This window comes from Crocodylus siamensis, chromosome 2 (genome assembly GCF_052110815.1).
Source record: "Crocodylus siamensis isolate JL-2025a chromosome 2, ASM5211081v1, whole genome shotgun sequence".
Taxonomy (NCBI): Eukaryota; Metazoa; Chordata; order Crocodylia; family Crocodylidae; genus Crocodylus; species Crocodylus siamensis.
The window spans coordinates 6,063,254-6,082,712 of NC_143396.1; the positions used below are offsets into that span (position 1 = coordinate 6,063,254).

Genomic DNA, 19,459 nt, shown 5'->3' on the forward strand with positions numbered 1-19,459 from the left:
CCGTTTCCGAGTCGGCAGGAGAGGGAGCTGGGGGAGGGGAGGCCCCGGGGCCTTTTATGTTAAGAACTGGGCACAGCACATGTATTTATGCTGCATTTGGGAAGAGGGCTTATTTAAATAACGGGCCGGGAGTGATTCTCTCAGGGACGGGGCTCAGGCTAGGGCGGGCTCAGTGTTACACATGGCTCTTTCTGCAGCTCTAGCCTGGATCCATTTTTACGGTGATGAAACAGCATTGGCAAGTGATTTCTGATGACCTCAGCAGCTCTCAAGGCTTTATTTAACGGTCTCTCTAGCAATCAATGATGGCACTGGGTTGCCCCGTGTCCATTCACAACTGCTCAGGAAATCAGGTGATATAATCAATTATACAGAGCTGGTCACGGTCTCTCTGGACTGTCTGTGCTCAGAGCTTTCCCTGCAGCAAGTGGGGGCTTGGGCTGCCCCTTTCTGAAGCCTTCCCCTCATCCCTGCAAGCTGCTGGAGAATCGGTGAACTTTTTTATTTTTGCATACCATCAAGGGAGCTGTTAAAGCAGACAGCTGCATTGCAACTGATGTAATCCTAGAGCCTGTCCTTGCTGCGTTCGCCAGCTCAGCTGCGCAGGCAAGCAGAGACCTGTGTCCTTTTACCTTCTTCTAGCAGGGGCTTTCTAACAAGTGTCCCTGAGCATTTCAGCAGTCGGTATGTGCCTTCATCGAAGGTGCCTGCAGCCCTTGTCAGCAGAGCGGTAATGGCCATGGCTGGAGAGCATCCTTCTTGCTCCCACAGCATCATAGCTTCTCTGCATTTGTTCAGTCAGGGGAAAGTCAAAGTGAGAAACGGAAGGGGGTTGCAGCCTTTGTCCCGTCATGGAAGACATGTTGCTTGATCCAGGAAGCAAGGTCTTGTCCTTGGAGTCAGGACTCTTGGCTTCTGTTCCCAAGTCTGCCTCCGACTCAGATGGAGGACAAGTCACTTCATTGCTCTGTGCCACGGTTTCTCCATTTATAAAATGGACACAACATAAGCACCCCTTGGAGATCTGTGCATGACAAGTGGTGGTTGTCAGGAAACCTGAGAGCATTTTGCCAAAAGTAGAAAGCCTGACTTCTTTCCAGCTCCGAATGTAGATGCAGTAGAGTCGGTGGAAGAACCCAAATCTCCATGAGCTCCACTAGAGACTTTGTTATTGCTACTGATTTCATGTGGAAGCTGCTCAAATGCTCTTTTGGGTGACAGTACAAAACCTTAGTAACACCATAGCTATCTACCTACCCATCCATCCTATCTGATAGATCCCCAGAGAGCTGAGCTTTTGCTGGTAGAAGGAAAGGATGGTGAAGTGGGATCTCTTGGTTCTTCTATTCCCAGCATTGCCTCTGATTTGTTGAACAACTTTAGGTTGTGAGTGGACTGTATAATTGATTATATCACCTGATTTCCTGAGCTGACAATGCCATTATCTCTGTATGTGATGTTCTTTGGCACATGGCAAGAACGGGAGAAACCAGGGCACTGGGTTATGCAAACAGTCCAGAATGCCTCTCTGAAATAAAACAGGCCCCTGGGAGGCGCAGTCTATACATTTCCCATCGATCAGTTTGATAACAGTCCCACAGAGCCTGGAAGAGCAAAAGCGCCCTGCCAGTACTGAGCGTTGTTTCAACAGGAGGTGGAAGCCTCCCAGTTGTAGTGACTCATCTGGCTGTTCCCAGTACAAAATGTTACTCGAACAGCACTGTTGACATAGGTGTGGAAATGCCTAATGCTCTTTAAAACTGCTGTGAAGGGAACAGCAGGGAATTGTGTACCCTTGATGTCTCTACCTTATTTTCATGGGACATGCACTGCATCAGATTGGGTATTGCAGGGGGGAGGCAAACAGAACCCCTTGTCTTTACATGCTAGGAAATCTCCCCACCATCAGGCAGGTTTTTAAGCCTTGGCTTGGAAGCCATTTCTCAGTGGCCATCGGATGATCGTGGTGGCAGGACCTTTCTCTGGGCAAGCAAGCCCCCAGTGAAGCTGAGCTGTGCACTTCACCAGTACATGGGCAGCGGCATGAAATCGGGGGACCTGGTCTGCTCTGTATTCTGCTGGTGATCCTGTGCAGGCCTAGCCATTCACGATGTAGAGAGCATGTAGCCGTGATGGTGATGGCAGGAACCCTCTCCCAAGTCATGTGCTGGGCTCTGTGAGGTCCCTGGAGCTGCTTTTGTTGCTGACTTTACATCTGCTTGGCAAGTTCATCATAAGTTGAGGAGTCAACAGATTTGGGTGTAACTGTAGATCTGCTCTGGGCTCTAGTTTCAGATGCCCATGTCAGATGCTGGGTGCTCAAACTGATTGCAAGGCCACTTGGAGGACATTTTTGCTGTCGGTTCTGCAGACTTCTTCTGGCTGCTAACTGGTTGGCTTCCTGTAGTGTAGATGAGGCTTCTGAGACACGTCTGTGTGTGATCCAGCCTCAGTTTGGCTCATGTGAGGTGCTGAAGCTAGCAGCCGGACTTCCATAAGGAGGGGCTGGCAGGGTCTTGTCTGGGGAATGCAATGCTTTGTCCAGGATTTGTTGACCTTTTGCTCACCCTGCAAGTCTCAATGCTTCCAGGGCTTCTCCGGAAAGAGCTAAATGGGTGGTACTGGGTGGCAGAAGAGTCCCAGTCTGGGTGGAGCAGGGAGGACCTTATATTTTGGACATTGTTTCCAGTTTGTGACTTCAGCGTTGTCTGCGCGCCCAGAACTTGGGATGGGCTTGGTTAAAGCAGATTAGTATAAATACAATGAGAAGAGACATCACAGGATGGATTAAAGAGCAGGGAAACTTGGCTTCCTCTCAGGCTAAAATGCAGCCATGTTGTTTGCAGGGTGGCCTGTCTCCTGGGAGTGGGGGGAGACCTTGTCCCAGGAGATATATTTCAAGTTTGGACAAATGCCAAGAGCTTGAACTGCAGGGAGTTGCCATGAAGGGGAAGCTGATGGGCCAAATGGGTTGCAGCAGAACCCCTGCATCTCTGGCTTCTCTGAGTCAACTGAGCTCTGCCTTGAGATTAGGTGGTGCCTCCGTCAAGTCCAGGTGGATTGGAATGAAACTACTGAATATGATTAGGCCTGTGCGCTAAACTGAGATGCAGAATACCTGGGTTACGTTCTGGCTGGCAGAATAACATTAGGCAAGACACTTTGCCTGTTGGTTATCTATTAGCTGCCCATTTCAAGAGCTACAGAAGAAACGCCCCCCCCCAAAGACAAAGAATTTCAAACAGCATTGGACAAAGGAATATTTTGAGTGAGGAGCAGTTCTACAAGCATCCCTGCATTTGATGAGTCAGGGAGTTGTGCTCAAAGACCTAGTAGGAGGTTGTTTCCCTCTTGGGCTTTTGTCCTCCACGGTGGGGGTACTGTGGTCAGTAATGTCCCCTTATCGCACAGGGTTTCTAATACAACTCTTCTCCATTCTCTCCCAGGCCAACATGGATTTGTGGTTCTTTGTCCTCTTGCTTGGAAGCGGCCTGACATGGCTAGGTGCAGACAACATTACCACAGGTATGGCGTGCTCCTTACTTCCTCTCCCTCTGGTTGAAAATGGTGGTTGGAATTAAACAAAGAGGCCCTCAGTCACTCTACCAGTGATTGCCGCCTTAATCATTAATGACATCTTAAGCTGTCTCCTAGCCACACGTTCAGTCAGTTAATGGCGTGATAAAAAGAGGAATTAGTTACAAAGTTATTCCACAGAATATCGCACAGAATGTGGAATAACTTTGTAGCTGCTTCCTATCACATCATTAATTGAACGTGTGGCCAGGGGCTCCTACGGCTGGGAACCCCTTCAGCTGATAGGATCTCCTAGCTTGGGGGCCCACGTGCACCCCCAAGCCGGGGAGCTCCCAGCTGATAGGGCTTCCAGCTGTGCAGGGCCCCATTCACTCTCATGGCTGGGAGACCACAGCTGCTGCGATCTCTCAGGCCCCATGCATCCATTACATTTGTAAGCTCCTGCAGTGATACAGCAGCTGCGGTCTCCTGAGTGCGTGGGGTGCCCCCATGGCTGGGAGTCCCATCAGCTGAGTGGGCTCCCAGCTGTGGGAGCTTGCTTCTTGCTGGTGCAGGGAAAGCCTGGGATCAGGCTCCCTCTGCACCAGCAATAAGGTGCGATAGCATCCGATTCATGATCCCATAATCACTCCCCCTGCAACGCATGTGTGGTATAGCAGGATTCACCACTGTGTGGATCGCACATTAGATCCCATCACACCTTTACCTGCATAAGGGCTCTTAGGGCCAGACACAAGAAGAAAGGTCACAGGTGCCTCAGTTGAACTTCAGGCAGAATTTAGGTTCTTGTACTCAAAGGGCTGGGCCTTTGGCAGTGCGAGAGCTGCATGAAAGCAGATCCCCAGTTTACAAACACTGCAGTGATGCAAGATGGGACTGATGTTAGCGTAGTGGACTAGTGAAGTGTGCATCAGGTTGGCTGGTTATGGTAGGGGTTTACTGCAGCGTAACATGTCAGAGTAGTTATATCAGTGCAGAGTCCCCTAGATTAGGACTCTGTGTGATACTTTGCCTTCCTCTCAACTGCTGAGTATGGTTGGCACATCCCACAGGACAAACTTCCAAGTGGTATCGGTGATGGGCATTGGCGACCTTTGCATTTTCCTGTTGGCAACAGTCCCTCATTGATCTTGCTGCCAAACAGAGTATAACAAGAGAGGCCACCTCCCCCCGGGTTTCTATGTTTAGAGCATAGTACAGTGCCAAACCCTGGGCAAACATTTGCTTCTGTCAAATGAATGCTGAGATAGAAACTTGCCTTGAGTGATCTGTGGCTGAGAGCGAACAGGAGAAAAGAGTTCTTTTCACTCGCATTGATTTCCATTTGACCCACTGGGAGCTCAGCTGGGCTGATCATTTTGAAGACCTGTGCTGGAAATGCAGGGACGGGTTCTCCTCATGCACTGGAGTGCTGCTACCTGACTGAAGTCAAGGGATCTATATGAGGGTGAAACAGAGAAGAATTGGGTCCATTGGGTGTTCTTAGGTTCCCTTCGTCTACTTCCATGATAGAAAAGGAAAGACAAAAGGAGGAGACTTCACTGGCTGTCTGCTTTTTGCCTTCCAGTGACACACACCACCAACCTCACCTCTTCCACAAGTTCCACTGAAGCCTCTGCAACACAACCTGGTAGTGGGAAGAGCACTAGTGCAACCAGCACAAATGCTAGTTCTTCAGTGACTGTTTCTTTCGGGGCAGTGAGGTCATCTGGTGCTACAGCAGCTACGGAGCCCTACAATTTCAGCTCACTGGGTACTGAGAATGCCACCTCTAAGATGGCTTCAGCTTCTCCTACATTTGCATTTGTGACCCCCTCCGTTGCAATGAGTTCAGTGTTGCCTTCTCAACACACAACTGCGCAAGACAGAGGAACAACGCCTACAGAGGGGAATGCAACAGGTCCTACGATAGTTATGACTACAGAATCCCTTGACAGCCCAGGTATGGTGAAGATCCTTTCCGCGGTTCTTCTCTGAGCTCCCTTCTTCCTTTAAAACTGAGCTTTTGTTCCTCCTCTCTTCTGTGTTGAGAGCATTCACAAAGCAAAAGGAAACTTTTTAGGGCCAGATGCACAGCCCCTGTAAAAAAGCTTAGCTCCACTAAACTGAAGAGATCCAGGCAAATTTATGCTATCTGAGGATTTGGCCTTTATTCCTAGAAGGCAGGGAAATGAAAGCCAAGATAGCTTTGCAGAAGAGCAATGGTATGTGGCTGAGATGCAGGGTGGAGGTATCAGGGCTCCAGCCCCACCTCCCCACAGTGTTTGGGCCAGTCACTGCCCATCCTTGTAGTCTTAATCTGTGAAATGGGGAATCTGCCAATGCCACTGACAGAAGTTTCAAGCACTTCGTACTATTTCAGTGGGAAAAGCTATAGAATTAGAGAGGGTTGGTGTGAAAAGCTTGGCTGAAAAGAGCAGCGGGTCATTCCTTGACACTCTGGTTTGCTTTGCTTTTTTCAGATGGAACATCCAAAGACCCAGGTAAGCACACGTGCGCTCCTGCTTTGACCTAACGAGTTCGAAGAAAACCCTCAGTTCAATCACTGTACATTGAAGTTCCCTTTAGAATAGGCTAATAAAATATTAGTGGGTATGTTCCTGGTACAGACAAAAGTAGCTTTGGTTGGTTGTTATAAGCATGTTAGTCAGAGATGCTTCTAGGTGGTCATCGATACTGGTTATAACCAACCTGGTGCCTCGGTGACAGGCAGTTCGCTACTTACTAAAATGTCAAATTTATCAGTAGTTTATAAATGATGAATAAGTGGATCCTGAATTAAAGCATAAGCCTTGATTCTACCTGGTTGGTTCTTCCTTTTGTTATTCAAGTTTGTTCTCTCATTACATTTTTCTGAGGAAAGTGCTGTGCAACAATTTGATATAACTTATATTTGCAAGCTCCTGTAGTGATACAACCGTAACAAAACTTTCTCAACTGTAATCCTGTTTCATTCAGGGTAAAGTTACAATGGTTAACTACCTCACATTCATAGAATCACTGAAAGGCAGGGTTGGAAGGGACCTCAAAAGGTGATCTAGTCCAGCCCCCTGCTCCAAGAAGGACCATCCCCAACTATAGCATCCCAGTCACAACTTTGTCTAGTCAGGTCTTAAAAACCTTCAAGGATGGAGATTCCAACACCTCTCTGGGTAACCCGTGCCAGTGCTTTACTCCCTCACCCAGTGAGAAATTTTTCCTAATGTCTAACCTCAGCTTCCCTTTGCTGCAACTTGAGCCCATGGCTCCTTGTTCTGTCATCTGCCCCCACTGAGACCAGCCCAGCTCCATCCTCTTTGGACCCACCCTGCAGGGAGCTGAAGGCTGTTATTCAATCCCTTCTCAGTCTTCTCTTCTCTAGATTAAATAAACTCAGTGCCCTCAGGCTCTCCTCACAAGTCATGTCCCCCAGCCCCGCAACCATTTTCGTTGTCCTCCTCTGGACCCTCCAATGTGTCCACATCCTTTCTGTAGTGGGGGGCCCAAAACTGGACACAGGACTCCGGATGTCGCTTCTCCAGTGCCACATGGAGGGGAATGATCACTTCCCTGATGTGCTGGCAACACTCTTACTAATGCCATCCGGTATGCCGTTAGCCTGCTTGGCAACAAGGGCACACTGTTGGCTTGTATTCAGCTTATCCACTGTAAGCCCCTGGTCCTTTTCTGCAGAGCTGTTACTTATCCAGTTGGTCTTCAGCATGGGATTGTTCCATCCTAAGTGCGGGACTTTGCACTTGTCCTTATTGAACCTCATGAGATTTCTTTTGGCCCAATCCTCTAATTTGTTGAGGTCACTGAATCCTAGCGCAACCCTCCAGTGTATCTACTGCTTCTCACAACTTGGTGTCATCTGCAGACTTGCTGGGGGTGCACTCCATGCCATCCTCCTGGTCATTGATGAAGATATTGAACAAAAATGGCCCCAGGACTGACCTCTGGGGCACTGCACTTGATACTGGCTGTCAATTAGACATTGAGCCACTGATTACTACCCTTTGAGCCTATGATCTGGCCAGTTTTCTATCCACCGTACAGTCCAACCCAGATGCTAACGTTGCTACAGGAGCCTTCAAATGTCTCAGTTACATCATAGCAGCTGATGTTCCCTGTCTTCCAGCAGCTCCCTCTCCCCTTTTAAGGCAGTTAAAAGGCACACTTATCCATAGTCTCTGCCTTGCCATTCCTACACTGAAATGGAGCTGTTGGAGGGAGGCAAGGCTATCACACAACCAACAGCTTCAAAAGGGGTGAGGGAGTTGCTTCTGCTTAGGAACTGCATCAGTGGCTATAATGTAACAAGCACTTAGAGTACCCTGTAGCAATGCAAGTTAAGTATATCATTCTAAATCCTAATGAAACAGTGCTGAAGTTGCGATGATTTGATTGTTACAGAATTTCATAGATTTCGTAGACATCAGGGCTGGAAGGGACCTCGGGAGATCATCGAGTCCAGCCCCCTGCCCAAAGGGCAGGAAGTCAGCTGGGGTCATAGGATCCCAGCAAGATAAGCATCCAATTTACTCTTGAAGGTGTTCAATGTAGGTGCTTGAACCACCTCCGCTGGCAGACTGTTCCAGACCTTGGGGGCTCGGACAGTAAAGAAATTCTTCCTTATGTCCAGCCTGAAACGGTCTTGCAGGAGTTTGTGACCGTTCGACCTTCGAATTACGCAGGTGTAACAGCTGCATCAGAGCAGCCTATGCCAGCATCATTTGATAGCGACACAGGCGTTATCCAGTCCTGCTGTTGTTCGCCTGAATGTTTCCAACCTGCCAATTTTAGAAACGCTGGGTTCTCCATGGTGATTTTTTTTTAAAGCCTTCCTGATTACCTGAGACCTTAGCTTTGAATTTAGTGAATGATCTGGCTTCTTGATGACCTGTCCAGCTCTTCTGCCCTCCCCACCTCTTTCAGACTGTCTGCTTCATCCATGTCACTGCATTTAAGCCGAAGCTTGTTGCACACTGTTGCTCGGTTGTTGCTCAGTGGATGTGGCAAAGTACGAAAACTGCAAAGAACGGTAGGTAGGGAAAGGCCTGTTGGATCACATCTACTTCAAAACCCCAGACCACGGCTGTTCCTTGCAGATTTTGTCTGAAAAATATATAGCTTGACCATTAACTGTCCCTGGATTCTTTTGACTCTGCATTCTTATTGGACCAGATATCCAGTGGCGTAAACTAGGATGGCCCCGCTGGCAGTCAGGGAAACTAAGCTGTTCTGCACTGTATCTTCTGAGCTGCACACAGCAGACTGCTGTTCTCTGTTGCATGGCTGTAGCATTACATCCAATGGATAGTCCATTCCACTTTACATTTTTGAGGGGTACGTGTCCTTCACTGAGCCTTGGCTCATCCAGAAAAACCTCCAAATCCCACAGCAGTAGTCCATGTAGCCTTGCAGTGATTACTGGGTTCATCCTGCTGCCTCCTGGCAGATCCTGCTTCCTTCACTACTAAGTGGAGCTACAGGACAAGCACAAGCTTTTTTTCTTGAAGGAGTTCTGTTCTCAGTAAGCTGGGGACCAAGACCCCATTGTGCAGTAAAATTCAGAATAAAATTTATCACGCGTCTGAATGCTGCAAGCTGGCACTTGTTAAAACCCAGTGAAAAGCCTGGATTCCATTTGGAAGGAGTATTTATCATTCTGCCTGCAAACAGATCATCTCTTTGCCATAAAGACTTCTTCAGTATTAGGTGTGTATTTTTCTTCCATTTTATTTGCCACACCACTGTTCATTTTTATTCCCAGTATCTTGAGTTCCATTCAGGTCATTTTTCTGTAGCTGATCTCAGTAACCATCAGAACCAGAGCTGCCTGTCCTTTGTGGGTCTGATGAAGGATATGTTCATAGCACTGCCAAGACGCTAACACTCACAAGTCATGAGTCAAGTCTAAAAAACATCATGAGATCAGTTTAAATATAATGAGATTTGGAGGAAGAAAATGGGCTTATGTTATTTGCCTTCCGGTTTTTGAGTCATTAGGAGGATGCACAGATCACATTTTTAACCTTTCCTCTACAACCATGAGAGCTATAAGTGTGGTTTACTGACATGAAACCTGACATTGTCATTAATCATATGATTCAAGTAACTGGTATACGTAAAGAAACAGCAAATATTGCAATACTCCTAACAGAATCATGAGAATATATAGTACTAGTTCTGTCTCCATTTCCAGCCTCTGCTGCCATGGAATTTCTATTTTCTCATGGCTAAATCCCATTTGATTTTTTTTTTCTTTCTGTTTTGCAGGTGACCCTAACTCAGATGGGAGAAGAGGTAAGATCACCCTTCATCACCATGTTACTTCCATATACTCTGCATTTCCCCACTAAGCCTAAACTCTTCTGTTTGGGATTTTTTAATATCATTTTGTATTTAAAAGCAGAGAACACTACTTGGCATTTTCCCCCTTTTAGAGACACGCATTGAGCTCAGGGCTATATTTTCAAGGACTCAGCACTTATTATGGGGGTCATTCATCCCCACTCACACTCAGGTGCCCAGCAGCCCCCATCCAAAATTCTTGGCACCTGGTGTGGCAAATTCTTTGGGAAATCCTGATGCTTATTGTGCTTTTTTACGTGACTGTTGAACTCGCAAATCTGACTCCTGTCGTGCCTCCTTCCTGGAGCTAATGAGTCGGGTCTGAGCGCCGTTGAAAATGCTTACATTGCAGCCATCCACAGAGCTGGGTGGATAATTTGTAGGTAAGAGGCTATTTGACTCATTCCCCTGCTCTCTTTCTGCTGTGAGTAGTTTGCTCTGATCATGATTTTCTTCAGTTTTTATTCTTCAAATTTGCCCAGTTCCTCTGAATATTTCTTAGTCACGGCAGTTTTGTTGGCAAATAATAAAACAATCCAGCTGTGTTGATTGGGCAGAGTATTCTGGTTTGTGATTGGATACATTTAGCTTTGAGACTCAGGTGGTTCCCCAGGAGAATATTTGCAGTTACAAATTAACTCAAATGCAAGAATTGCCAGACCTTCTGCTTTTCTGTACCTTAGCATTTGCTTGAGTGCATGTGTCAGAAATATTGAGTTCAGCGTATAGTTAAGCACTTGACTTCGGTGTGCAGCTCTGATGCGGGTAACTAGAGAGAAATTTCTTGTTTCTGTTATGCTTCTTACTAATAAACCCATTTACTGCAATGTTCTTAGCAAAAAGGATGCAGGCCAAGTGAATTAGTTTTAAATTTGGATGGTCACCTGTGAAAACTTTCTGCACAAGTCCCTGACTTTAGAGCAGCCCGTATTATTCAGCAGTCTGCCAGTTTTGATCCTTACATGTATGAGCACAAAGCAGTACACTGGGAAAAAATATTGACTGGATCCTGGTCCTTTGCTCCTGTTAATTTTTGTGCTTCCAATGTTTTGATTGGTAGAACGTGATTTATTGGCCCAAACTTGACAGAACTGGCTACATTTTGATGTCAGATGCATCTGTGTGGGTTTCAGTGAAACTGTATCCATGTATCTGAGGGTATAATTTTACCCTTAGAGCCAGATCTTCTCTTGATGCAAGTCAAGCTGATGTCATTGATTTGCTATAGTGGAGCATCAATCACACTTTTACAGCAACAGAGAACCCAGTCTGGCATTTTCAGTTTTTCTTTCAGTAACATAGACACTGAACAGAACAGAACTGATTTTTCTCTAAATAATTACATGTCGGATTGGTCGACACAAATTTGGCTGGCATAGCAACACTCATTAGGTGGAGGAAAATATTATCCCCTGATCAACACATCCGTGCTGACAGAAGCCATAATACAATTCCAGTTATACTGACACTCTTTGCTGATACAAGTCGTCAGTTTGGGCGTTGTCCACGTGATGCTGCTGGGGTCGCTGCACATGAAGCCCATGGAGCTGAATGTACTATATTTACTCATACTAGGGCCTCCACCAGTCCCAGTCCTGATTTATTTTTCATAGGTGTAAAATCAAGTCATCTGTTTTGCAACACTCTAAAATAATGGTGGACTTTAAAATTCAGTTTGGTAACTTCTGCCGGTTTAACTGGTGCAGGATAAGGTCCATTACTGATGGACTACCTCTACAGTTTCACTGGAGGTTTCCCCTTAAACCTCAGGAGCATTATGAGCAAATATTACAAAGGGTTGACAAGGAAGAGAAGACTTTGAACATATATAATTCATCTTCTTTTAATTCTGGACACCCCTCGGGAGCTTGTAAAAGCTTTATTTAAAGGTCCTGGTGTGCGGAAGAGGGAAGTGGCTGGTGTTCTTGTCAAGAAAGTTATAGTGATATCCTTTTTCCTGACACTTGAACACTAAAAACTCCTAGCAAAGTGCTGGTGCCATCTCAAAAGGCAAGCAAGATAAAGGAGTTTTTTATCCAAAATGAGCGGAAACATTCTGTATATTTTTCATATGATCATTAAACTTTCAAGAGAAGTGGCCCGAGATGTACATGTTATATAACAAATCACACTTTGGTTATTTGTTATTTAGAGCTGCTATAAAAAATCCAAACCATTGCCCTTTTCATTTCAAAACCTTTCCCCAGCTCTTGCCCACCTCGTACTCCCCAACACTGTCTCTAGAAGGTGATACGCACCTGAAGTCTGAAAAGATCTGATTTCCCTGTTTTATTTTTAGTCTTTTTTGGCTCACTCAAGATTGGATTTCCTTGCATGAAGTACTACTGAAAAAGAGACATTACTGTATTGTGTGGAGAGCTTTGAGCCTGGTGGGGTATGCCAGGAAATTTGTGCCTTGTTGTCATTCACGTTGTTTATTTTAATTTGGCGTTTTCCAAGTGGCAATGTTCATATATTATCCTAAATCTTGGATTTCATCATTGCACACAACCAGGCCACTGGGAATGAGCCATCATTGACTTTGGAGTTGATAGTAGGCTAGGAGAGCTGTCTGAAAGGTGTGTTTGGAGCTGGCATGGAGGAGGAATTGTTCACCCTAGTGTACATGGGTGGGAGCTGAGTCACCTGAGTAATTCCCCTTCCTTTTGAGCTCTAGAAAGAACAGAATTGTTTGTATTGCCCTCATTATCCTCACAACATTTGTGGCCAGTGTTAAGATGGTGATTGTCACCAAATCTCATGCTTCAGGGCTTTAGCTGGTGTTCTGTAGGGGTCAGAAAGGAAGGTTTTCTTCCCCAGTGAATAATGTTGCTTTGTGCCTTCTCCATCTCAGCCAAGCTCATCCACAGCAGGAGTCATGGCACTAAGAAGGGGCACAGGGAATCTGCCCAGGTGCTGGACCGGTGTGTTCCTGAGTTCAAGGTCATGCTGAGGACCTGATCTGGGGTCAGGAAGGAATTTCTCAGCAGGTCAGATTGGGGTTTCCCTTTTCTCTGTCGTGCAGGGCACTGTGGTGAGGTCAAGGTCAGTGGGGCCTTCTTGCCCTTGACACATCTCCAAGGCAGGAAAGCAGAACATCCCTCTCAGCCTGAGCTACGAACAGAGACTTTATCCTCAGGGACCTGTGGGGACCAGGAGGAGTCTCTCGCCAATGAGAAGCTGGCAGGCCAGTTAAAAAACCTTGTCTTCCTCTTCGGGGAGGGTGCTGTGCGCTGGGTGGAGCTGGCCAGAAGGGTTGCTCCTTAGTTTGACAACCCCTCTTCTCCCTGGCCAGGGCTTTCCATTTAAAGCCTTGTGGCCATGCAAGGACTATTCACTTATGCTTTGTTCCCTGGCAGATAGAGCAAGAAGCACATAGCTTTTGTCCTCCAGTGTCTGTACAGGCTCCCAGTAGCTTTCAGGGCACAATTCAAGGTGCTGGTTTTAACCTAAGGCCCTGAATAGTCTGGGGGCTATGTAAGTAAGGCATCACCTTCTCCTTTTATACCTCCTTGTGCAAGAGCTACCTCCTGCAAGAGCTATCGGTATGTCAGGTTTTTGTGGCAAAATGCTGGGGGGGTTGATCTCATTTGTTGCTTGGCTGTGGAATCTCCTCTCTTTCAAGGTCTGCCAGAGCCCAAGCTGGAATGTCTTTTGGGGGTACTGTAAGACCTTCCTATTTGGGTAGGCATTTGGCAAATGAACCTAGGCTGAGGTATTGTTCAGGGGGTTGTTTCTGATATTCTAGTTGCCTCTTGAAGTTGTCCTCTTCTCTTACTGAAAGCCACCCTGCGCCTTTGTTGGGAAGGGGTAGCATATGTATTGCATAAATGAAGAAATAAAAATAAATTCATTTGTTAATTCACTTTTTAAAGATCTGACACCTCACCGAAGGCTTGGCCCTCCCAGCTATAGGACACCTGCTAGGTTCATGTGGATATGTCCTACCAAATGAACTTCCCTCACTGCAGGGTCCTGGACTCTGCTGCTGCCTTCATTGCTCCCATTTTCTACTTGTAGGTTACTATTAGTGTTTTTGAAGACCTAAAAGAAAGAGAAGGCAGAACTCTTCAACAAATTCTTTGCCTCCATGTTCCTGTCTGCTGACAATGGCGTGCTCTCGGGTGACAGCATAGAGAGGCCCAGGAAGGACGTGAGTCCCCCAATAGTTAGTTCAGACCTAGTTAAGGACTACCTGGAGGGCTTAGATGTGTCCAAGTCAGCGGGCCCGGATGACCTTCATCCGCGGGTGCTGAGGGAATTGGCTGGCGTCATTGTGGAGCCATTGGCACGGTTGTTCGAGGACTCCTGGTGCTCGGGCCAAGTCCCTGAGGACTGGAAAAGGGCCAGTGTGGTCCCTGTTTTCAAGAAGGGGAGGAAGGAAGAGCCTGGCAACTACAGGCCAGTCAGCCTCACTTCTATCCTGGGGAAGGTCTTTGAAAAAGTTATCAAGGGCCACATTTGTGAGACCCCTACAAGGGAAGTGATGTTGAGGGGTAACCAGCACGGGTTCGTGCAAGGCTGATCCTGCCTGACTAACCTGGTCTCTTTCTATGACCCGGTAACAAAGAGCTTAGATGGGAAGGAGGAAGTCGATGTTGTCTTCTCGGACTTCCAGAAGGCCTTCGACACAGTGTCCCACCCGATTCTGGTGGGCAAGCTGAGGGACTGCGGCATGGACGAATGCACAGTCACACGGGTGGCAAACTGGCTCCGGGGTGCACCCAGAGGGTGGTGGTGGATGGGTCATTGTCGACCTGGGAGGGTGTGGGCAGTGGAGTCCCCCAGGGCTCGGTCCTTGGGCTGGCGCTGTTCAACATCTTCATTAGCGATCTGGACGAGGGAGGGGAGAGCACCCTGCTCAAGTTCGCTGGTGACACCAAGCTGTGGGGGAAAGCGAATCCACCAGCAGGCAGGGACCGCATCCAGGCAGACCTGGATAGGTTAGAGAAGTGGGCGGATCTGAACAGGATGCGGTTCAACAAGGACAAGTGCAGGGTGCTGCACCTGGGGAGAGGGAACTAGCATTACAGTTATAGGTTAGGGGCTGACCCTCTCAGCAGCAGAGAGTGATCTTGGAGTCAGGATTACTCCAGGATGAATATGAGTCGCCAATGTGATGAAGCAATAGGCAGAGCCCTGCACACCCTGTCCTGCATCAACAGGGGCAAAACTAACAGGTCCAGAGAGGCCTTGTTCCCCCTCTATGCGGCGCTGGTCAGGCCTCAGCTGGAGGACTGCGTCCAGTTCTGGGCACCGCACTTCAGGAGGGATGTGGACAGCATGGAGAGGGTCCAGAGGAGGCCACTCGCATGATCACGTGCAGCAGGGAAAGCCCTACGAGGAGAGGCGATGGGACCTGAACCTGTTCAGCCTCCACAAGAGAAGGCTGAGGGGGGATCTTGTGGCCTGTTACAAACTAGTCAGGGGGGACCAGCAGGCACCGGGGGAGTCCCTGTTCCCCCAAGCACCGCCAGGAGTGACCAGGAATAACAGTCACAAGGTGGCACAGGGTAGATTCAGACTAGACATCAGGAGGCGCGACTTCACGGTCAGGGTGGCTAGGATCTCGAACCAGCTTCCCAGAGAAGTGGTGCTGGCTCCGACCCTGGCGGTCTTTAAGAGGAGGCTGGATGAACACCTTGCTGGGGTCGTTTGTCCCCGATGCTCTTTCCTGCCATGGCAGGGGGTCGGACTCGATGATCTGCTCAGGTCTCTTCCAACCCTACAAACTATGAAACTCTGCAGGTCGCACCCATGGACAGATGAATCCCACCCACATGTCCATTTTGGGTTGTGATTGTACCAGGAACAGGCCACAGTGGAGAAAAGTCTGGGATCCAGGAGCCTCTGACTTCAAACCAACAAAGAGCAGGGACTGGTGGCACTTGGGGGGCATGTGGCTCCTGGCTGTAGGCAGGCAGGCTGTCCTGGCGTGTGACAGAGGTAGGAGCAGTGGGAGAGGCAGGACTCCTGGATGGGTTTGGGGAGAGGAGAAAATGAGTTTCTCAAAACACTACTCCCGGTATCCTGAAGGCTGCCATTTTGAGTAATGGAGCTCTGCATAGAGACTGCCAGCCGTAGCACGAAGCCAAAAATCCTGCTCTGCTTCCATGCCATCAGGACCAAGGACTGCTGTACCTGTTGTAATTGTTAATAATATCCATGACACCTTTTCCCCTGGTGCCAACCCTTTCCCCCTTCTAACCCCCAAGCTCTGAAGTCCCAGGTGGTATCTGCAGTCTGCGATTCCCATCTGACAGCCAGCTGGGGACTGGGCGAGCGTGTGTGTGTCTGCAGTCTAGAGCTAGCCTCCTCTACCCGGTTGCACCACATTCCTCCCCAGGCTAGGCATGGCACCTACTTTGTCTGATTCAAGTCTAGCCCTTCTGACTGCCTGGGATGCCCGTGCTGGCATGTCTGCAGGAAGAACACAGGATGCAGACCTATTAATTAACCAACACTGCCCAGCAGAACTTAACATCAGACACTGCTGTGTTTACTAGGATGCAAAGAGCTTTTCTGTGCTAGCCCTGTACATTGTTATAGATGGGTGCATGGCGGGACGGGGAGTCTAAATACAACCAAACCTAGATGCAGAGAAAACCTGAGTTGAACCAGGCCCCCCATTTTTAAAGCTGACCCGCCCCCCGCTTTAATTCTTTCCCCAGAACTCTGACTGTTAATCACTTAATTGACAATTCATGAATTAACACTAATGAGACAAAGACATCATCCCTGGAGGAACTGTCATTCCTTTGATGGTGGATGAGTTTCAGGGATCCCACTGGTGTGCACACCCTTCCCACTCTGTATTTGCAAGGACTGTAGAGAGAAACCTCTAAATGTTTTGTCTGGAGCTCCTGACTCAGAGAAAGGATGTTCTTGGTGTGAAAGCCGTGGCCTGCAAAACCTGGTTTTGGTTCCTGGCTCGGCTACAAGCTAACTCAGTGCGACTGTGGACAAGTTGTTGTCTCCTCAGTTCCCTAATTGTAAAATGGAGGTAGTGATCCTTCTCTTCTCTCCCACTTTGTCCGTCTTGCTCTTTGGAAGGAAGAACGGTCTCTGCTCTGTGTACAGTGCCTTGCGCACCAGAAGCCTGGTCTTGAGTAGTTCAGTCCAATAGAAATGGGCGAAACGGAAAGGAACTTAACCATCTAAGGTAAATTGTCCTTGCTGTGTCTAAATGTGCCCCAGCAAAATACTGTGAATAAATCCCAAGTTTCCTCTGGAAATCTGGGAGTTGAGTCAGCTGCTCTGGACTGGATGGATTTCAGTGGTGCCCGGGCCTTGTGCTGGCCCTGTGCCCAGGGCCGGATTTAATTTAGCTGTGGGCACATTGACTGCAACTGTTGCCATCTTTGCCATAATGTATGCAGATAATATGACCACGTATTTGCACATGTGTAATCCTTTTGCGCTTTCAAACACCTTCTCCGAGGTGCTGACAAAAGGCAAACAGCTCACGTTAACAATGAAGCTGTGTTAGGATCAGTGAGGGATGGAGCCAGTGCAGACGGCTTAATAACACAGCCCCGATGGCTCTTGCCTTTTTTTTTCTTTCCCTGGGATTTCTTGACAGTGATGGGTTGCTGTTGACTTTGGACCCTGCTGGCCCGTGCTGACTTCTAAAGTCAACATGTCCTTTTAAATCAAAATATCCAAGCAGAATGCACCTGGTTTATTTTCCCTCTTCCCATACCCCACCCAGCCACGCTGTCTGCTGCAGGCTGCGGGTGCTGGAAAAGCAAGGGCAGCGGGTGGAGCCTCAGAGCACCTCGTTTTGTTGTTTATCCTTTCACTGGGATTTTGCACGGAAAAAAAAACCCGCCTCGGTGTGTCTCAACTGACTGTTTTTATCGTGGTTTTGTGTTTTCCCCAAAATGCGACTGCGAGGGAGATTATGCAGAGAAGCAAACAAGACTGAGCACAGATCCACCCTGCAGCCTGCGTGGCACCAGCAAAGAGCATGGCCAGTCTTGTAGGCACAGCCGGGGAAGCGGGTGCGGATCTTACCTCTACCGGGTTCCCTGCCTGGCCTGGTCCCGGTGCTGTAGAACAAGGTTGCCCAGTCCTCGTGGGCTGCTCGTACTTGAGTTTCTGGCCCTTCGTCCCTCTGTGCTTCACTTCCCCTCTGTACAGTGAGGATGGCGAGCATTTTTCCTTCCACCCTTTTGTCTCGGCTGCAGAGGTGGGAAGCTCCTGGGGGCAGCCGCTGCCTTTTGCTGCATGTGAGTTGGTGGTAGCACTATGGTTCATCTGCCTCCTGTCACTACAGGAGCTTCCCTTCTCAGGGTGTTCAGCCTCACAGGACCTCCTAGGGATGGGGAAGCACCGTGCCCCTTTTACACATGAGACACCATGAGGCTGAGGCCCGTTGAATAAGGCACAGGCAGCAGCTTGATACCTCTGAGGATCTGGGTAAGTGATTTGTCCAGGGGTGCACAAGGTGTGTGGTAGAGAAGTGACTTGAGCCCTTCCCCCAGGCCCTAGAAAATCACTAATCCTTGTGGAAAACCCCCTGCCTTTGACCTCAGTGGGAGCAGGAGCTAGCTCTTCTCTCTGGGCTGGGGAAGCAGCTAGGGAGCGCTCCAGTGTGCTTCCTTCCTGGGGTTTTGTGGGTGGGCTGGGCAGCAAGATGATGGTTAATGGCTGCGGAGGAAATGCTCTAACTCCTCAGGCCAGATGTGTGGAAAGGAAAGCTGTGAAAAACCCCAGGCTCCCCGCATCCTGCTGCCAGACGCACCCTTGTCAGAGCCCTGCCCATTAATCACTCCTTGCGGTAACCGCCTGCCAACCGATGCTGCTACCGCAGCCATGGGGAAAGCTTGCTCTCAGCGGGGCAGGGTGGGTGATCACGAGCTCGGTCTCTTCCTGGGGCCGCATTTCCAACGGACACAAATGAAGTGATCCAATAATCATAAGTCAGTGTTTGTTGGGGGGCGGGGGGGCAGGTAGCAAAGGTCAAAGCCAAGTCCCTTCGTTGGTCAGATCCTGTTCCCACTACATTGCACAGCCAGCAGTTGGGCTGAAATGAATTCTCTGCTTCCTCGCTTGCACATCCTTCATAAGCCCTGAAAGAGGCCGGTCTTCCTGAGCCCAACACACTGCCTCCTGTCCTGAGGGGGATCAGGTAGACATCGGGACAGGGCTCTGACATACGCCTTCCATTAATGCTTGGAAAAATGACTGCTGTTTATTGGCAGTGTGCTCTAGCGAGAGCACTGGATTGGGACTCAGGAGATGTGGCTCCTATTCTGGGCTCAGTTGTTTGCCTGCTGTGTGACACTGGGCAGGTGACTTCAGCTCCTGTGCCTCAGTGTCCCCATCCCTGTGATGGCCTTGCTGAGGAGGAGGGTCATCTTGCAGTCGGAGATGAGTGGCTGAAGATGTTCAGACAAGATGGTTCATGCAGAACAGTTTATGTAGCTGGCAGACTGAGCCAGATAAGAACCGATAGGGGCTGGGGGTAGGAGACCAAAGGGAAATGCGGAGAGACACAAATCTAGAATAGGGCAGGAAGCGAGACCTGCTCCAGAGGATGGTGTCACCAGCGTCAGTGACTTGATTATATGTCAGGGCAGCC

The 19,459-nt window shown here is 48.6% G+C and overlaps 1 protein-coding gene across 4 annotated transcripts in view; it reads left to right on the forward strand.

Annotated features, from left to right (window-relative positions):
* The window catches only part of PTPRA (protein tyrosine phosphatase receptor type A), a 191,860-nt gene that overhangs the window by 133,411 nt on the left and 38,990 nt on the right, over positions 1-19,459 (forward strand). For all 4 annotated transcript variants that reach the window (XM_090035056.1, XM_090035055.1, XM_090035057.1 and 1 more), the window contains 4 exons: positions 3,447-3,525; positions 5,105-5,479; positions 6,000-6,020; positions 9,799-9,825. In XM_090035056.1, the coding sequence (XP_089891182.1) occupies positions 3,453-3,525; positions 5,105-5,479; positions 6,000-6,020; positions 9,799-9,825 (496 nt within the window). In that variant the 5' untranslated portion in view covers positions 3,447-3,452. The remainder of the gene's footprint in view (positions 1-3,446; positions 3,526-5,104; positions 5,480-5,999; positions 6,021-9,798; positions 9,826-19,459) is intronic.